This window comes from Magallana gigas, chromosome 7 (genome assembly GCF_963853765.1).
Source record: "Magallana gigas chromosome 7, xbMagGiga1.1, whole genome shotgun sequence".
NCBI lineage: Eukaryota > Metazoa > Mollusca > Bivalvia > Ostreida > Ostreidae > Magallana > Magallana gigas.
In genome coordinates, this window is record NC_088859.1 from 35,023,077 (window position 1) to 35,028,438 (window position 5,362).

The 5,362-nt window shown below is 33.1% G+C and overlaps 1 protein-coding gene across 5 annotated transcripts in view; it reads right to left on the reverse strand.

Annotated features, from left to right (window-relative positions):
- Window positions 1-204: 204 nt before the first annotated feature.
- Window positions 205-5,362, reverse strand: part of LOC105335967 (ADP-ribosylation factor-binding protein GGA1) — a 13,733-nt gene continuing 8,575 nt past the window's right edge. For 3 of the 5 annotated variants that reach the window (XM_034458117.2, XM_034458118.2, XM_034458115.2), the window contains 6 exons: window positions 3,638-3,848; window positions 2,924-3,062; window positions 2,603-2,817; window positions 1,843-2,006; window positions 1,446-1,556; window positions 205-1,258 (listed from right to left, as the gene is read on the reverse strand). In XM_034458117.2, the coding sequence (XP_034314008.2) occupies window positions 1,166-1,258; window positions 1,446-1,556; window positions 1,843-2,006; window positions 2,603-2,817; window positions 2,924-3,062; window positions 3,638-3,848 (933 nt within the window). In that variant the 3' untranslated portion in view covers window positions 205-1,165. The remainder of the gene's footprint in view (window positions 1,259-1,445; window positions 1,557-1,842; window positions 2,007-2,602; window positions 2,818-2,923; window positions 3,063-3,637; window positions 3,849-5,362) is intronic. The other 2 variants (XM_034458119.2, XM_034458116.2) reach the window with 1 other exon arrangement.

The window sequence follows — 5,362 nt, forward strand, 5'->3', positions numbered from 1 at the left end:
TCGTTATAACCTTCTAAGCTGTTCTCGACTGATAAATGGATTTATTTAGAAAACTGTCAAGAAGTATGGAAATAGAAATCTCAGACGTAGTATAGTGTCTTACTAAAATACATTGATAAATTTTGTTTGGGAAAATGTTCATAAATGTTTCCATTTTATGAGTATGAAAATTTAAAATGCCTCGATGTTGTAAAGTTTGTTTACTAGATATTGTAGAAAAGTTGCAAGCAACATCAGTCAAATGTTTAAATTAGAACCATTTTAACAAGACGTTGGACTTTTGGTAGAATGTAATTATCTTGTTCTTGCATCAAAAGAAGTTAAAAATTACGTTGTTTCAAGTGAAATATCCAAAAAATTTGTAATCTTGGCTCAAACACTTGTCAAACCTTGTTGATTTCAAAGAGCTATGACCGAGTGGCCAGCAAAGAAATAGACAGGCCTATATCAAATTGCTGTTTGACACAACTACCCAAAGTCCAAGCTCTTGTTAAAATGGTCTTATTCATACATTAAATTGTTTAAAATAATTCATGGCGGGTACATATAATAGAAACATAGTATGTAAAAAGCCAACAAAGAATATACATACATGTATATGTACATAACTAAAATGAGAATCTGTTGTATTATACAAATCTCTTTGTAATTGTCTTTTTTAATTGTATTGATAAATGTATTGATAACCTTGTTCTCATCATAGTCATTTTACATGAATGTTTGAGGTTGGCAATGCTCAATAAATTCATGTACCATTGGTCAGAGGAAAATTGTTGAAAATTTGCCAGTAATATCTCATTATTTAACATGAAAAGCAACCTTTTGACTCATTTACAAGTATATCTACATGTACATATTTATTGACAATATTCACCTTTCATGTACAAGTACATGTACACTTCTATATTCAATTAAATACTTATTATTCACTCTGACATCATTTTTTTTTTTTAAAACACATTTCAAAAACTGCTCGAATACTAGTGAATCACAATAGAGGCACCAAGCAAATAAAAACAAGACACGGAAACCTTACAAAACAAACACATTAGTTCTAACAGACAAAGATTTTCAATCATCACTCACATTTAAAGAACAATCATTTCTCTTGCACTTTTCCCATCACAATGAAAACATAAATACTACACATGTATTTGTTCTAACATTATGAAATTGTAAAACTGTCAACTTCTCCAACATCTGATAGATTCTCTCCATTTGCATTGTACGTAATCTTGAATTTTAATCGAATTTTTTCCTAAAATGGAGAGAGAAAAAGTGATGCAGCATGTGTCAACAAATTTCAAAATGCTTATTGAAGAAAATAGAGCATACTGACTTAATAACAAATATATAGATCAATTTTGTGTTAGCACATATTTAATGGCGAAAACAGTCAACCACTTATCATAGTCATTATAAAGGCCCTGTCAGTGTCATCATACCTTTTGTGGATTGGCCAATAACATAACTTGTGTGATGGCAGCTGGTGGGAGTATGGGATTGTAAGCCGGTAAGTCAGTGGCTGAAGGGGGCTGAAGCTTGACCTTCATCACCTATTAACACAACAAACTCAATTTGTTGTTCATTGAAGACCAATTTTTATCATGTCTTTGCATAATTATATCACATATTTACAGTATATTGTAATACAGGTGTTTAAAAATCCTATTCACATTATGCACTACTTAACAAGTAATTATATATTTTAATGTTGTTCTTCATCCTTTTTCAGCTACTCATTAAAAACACACATGAAGAAGATTTCTCAAAAAAATATACAGTACATGTACCGGTATATTAATACACCTGCATTTTTTGTTCTATTCAGATTTAACACACCTTAGGAACTGCTGCTTGAAAGACGAAGTTCTTGATAGGATTTGTGTTGGTACTAATTGTAGATACAACCATGACTTTCACATCCTCACGGGGTTTGTTTTTAGCTACATGTATTACAATTTTCAGTCCATTCTTATCATAAGCATTCAATGGAGCTGTACCATCTGTAATAAAGTTTAAAGCAATATGAGCTGCATTTTTCATGCTGAATTTTTTTTTTTTTTACTAAAATGTTCTTTTCTACTAAATTGACAAAAGTATCATGGTTTTTAAATTTCTGTTAGCCATATTTTTGTGGAAAAGGCCGTTAAGAAGCCTTATTTGGAGCAAAATTGAATTACTGTCGTCCTGTACAAAAATTGATTTGCTATATATCCCTTAGAAGAGAAATATTTCCTTTGACAAAAATTAATGATTTTTTCAAACCTTATTTATCATAAAAGTTAAATGCAGACTTATCATACTAGCAGGTTTATGCAGCAAAATAAAATTCCACAGGGACCAAGCCCGTTTTAACATTAATTTCAATGTAACTATAAATAAAGAAAGGTCTTTATTTATGGTTACATTGAAATTAATGTTAAAACGGGCTTGGCCCATGTGTAAAATTCCAAAAAAATACAGCTCATATTGCTTTAATGAATATACATATTTATGATTTTAGGATTTTTTTTCTTTTTATATACATGTAATATTTGAGAGCAACTTATTATATGTTAAAAGTTTCTATTTCATGTGAAAATTGAAACTGCAATATCACCTGGTTGTATAGATTCAAGTGGTACAAATACATCGGTGAGGTTGAGAGCCTCTGTGCCTTGCTTGACGGGGGTTGATGAGGGGGTAGAAGTCTGGGAGGGCTGGGACACAGGGAGCTGAGCAGGTGCCCCGGCCTGAGGGTTCTCTAACAGGCTGTTGGCCGGCAGTGACTGGGGGGAAGTCTTGGTCAGCATTTGGTTCATAGGAACCTTTTGTCTACAATACAACAAAAATCAAATCAGTAGGCAACTAGTACATGTATTATGTCCCTTGATTACAAGAAAAAAAATCAGAATTCTATAGAACTACAAAATCAAAATACCCTGTATCTTGAGGCTTTAATGGCAAATTCTTGGGCAGGTTTTGCTGTAGTAGATTTTTTCCTAACATGTCCAAATCTTTCATTCCCTGTGTTTGCTCTAGAGTAGGAGGTTTCGGTTTTGGACTGAACACTGATGTGTCTATCAAGTAAAATTACATGACCTTTTAAGGTTGTATGGGACACTTCCATGTTGTGACATATTGTTTATCAAAATAAACAATAAAATGAAGTGTAATTATATCATTAGTTTCTTTCCTAGTGTTGTCACCTAACAGGGTAGCGCAGTGGGTTAGAGGGTTTACTACGAACCTGTTAGTCATGAGTTCAAATCTGCTCGGGGTTTTACAATATTTACCTCTCCAAATATTTTCAAAAGCTATTTCTTGGTTAAACACTATAAAATTTGAAAATTTTAGACCGGTAAAAGTATTTCAATTATAATGTACTTTAATCCACATTTATATCGACAGATGTCCCATACCACCTTAAAAGAATTCTTACTTTATAGCTGTTACAGAATTAAACACTGAAAAAATCTTTCATTTGCTCTTCTACATGGTCATTTGAAAATTACCTACATGTATAGGATTATACAAACAAAATATTGAAATCATTTTGCTAACTTTTCTAAATAACATTTTTTATGATTAATAAGCACTTACACTAAACTATTCTTTATCAACTAAAAAAAAGCTACAATTCAATAGCATGTACCTGAATCACTACTTGTAAATAATGAAGTTGCTGGTTGGGACATTGGAGATGAAAACTGAGAGAAGTTTCCTGTCATTGGCTGTGATACTGAGTAATTTGGAACTGGAGCTCTGGCTGCCTGATTGAAACTTTGGAATGTTGGCTGTCCACTGCTCATTGGAAATGCACTGCTTATGGCTGGTGCAGTCATTAAACCTTGCTGTGTCTGTGTCTGTATCAAAAAAATGCATGTTGCTTATTCTAAAGATGAAGAATAGAACTATTGCCTACTGAATATTATTTTGATTTCCTCAATAAACTTACTATATACTGTACACATCTCATGCATGTGTACATATAATGCTTACTCAAAATGGGGGCGACAGGGGAATTCATACAGAGATTTATATTAAACAAGAGGCCCATGGGCCACATCGCTCACCTGAACAGCAGTTCCTTGTAACATTACATTTCGTAGCATATGCTTTTTCTATTTTAAACATTGAACCCCTTTCTGGGGACCCAGTAATGGTCCGAGGTTTATGGTTGGCTTGAACAACATAAATAGTAACATAGGAATGAAAATGTGTAGCACTGCGGTGGGACCGCACGTACACAACCTGAAAAACTGAACGTAGAAGAGTTCCACTTCAAGAGGAATAACTCTCAGACTGTACAGAACATTAAGAAAGATAACTCTTGGTTCCACTACATTAGAGTTTACACAATTTGAGGATCCTTGCATAGTAATCTCACAAACTGTAGCATTATAGTTCTCGAGAAGAACTTTTTAAAAACATTTTCAATATATCTTTCTATGTTAAACTTTGAACCCCTTTTGGGGCCACAGTATTAGTCCAGTGCTAAAGTTTTAATTATTTGGAATCTACATTATTTAAGGATGCTTGCATAGTTATCTCACAAGCTGAAGCATTATAGTTCCCTAGAAAAAGATTTTTCAACATTTTCCCTCTATATTTCTATGCTAAACTTTGAACACCTCTTGGGGCCCCAGTATTAGATTGAGGTCACGGCTTTTATAATTTCGAATCTACACTATTTGAGGGTGCTTACGTAGTTATCTGACAAATTGATGCATTGTAGTTCTCGAAAAGAAGATTTTTAAACATTTTCCATATATACCGGTACTTCTACATTTAACTTTAAACCCATCTTGGGTCCCTAGTATTAGTCTAGGGGTCACTATTTTAAAACTGTCGAACCTTCATTATCCAAGGTTGTATGCATGATAGTAATCTCACAAATTGAAGCATTGTAGTTCTCGAGAAGAAGATTTTTTAACCTGTTACCTTTATATTTCTATAATAAACTTTGACCCCATCTTGGGGCCCCATTATTGGTCCGGGGGTCACGATTTTACGAATTAGGAATCTACATAAGCGAAGGATGCATGCATAGATATTCCACTAACTAAAACATTGTAGTTCTTGAGAAGAAAATTTTTAAACTTTTCCTTTGTTTTTTAAAATGTTTAAATTTTGAACCCCTCTTGGTGCCCATCAATTGTCCGGGAGTTACAATTTTTTGAATCTACATTATTTAAGGATGTACATGTATGCATAGTAATATCCAAAACAGTTGCACGATGGTTCTTGAGAACATTTTAAAACATTTTCCTATATATGTTAAAATCTAAACCCCTCCTGGGGCCCCACTTTTGTTCGGGGGTCACGATTTTTACAATCTTCACTATATATACAACCTTTTGTGTATGTATTGGCATTT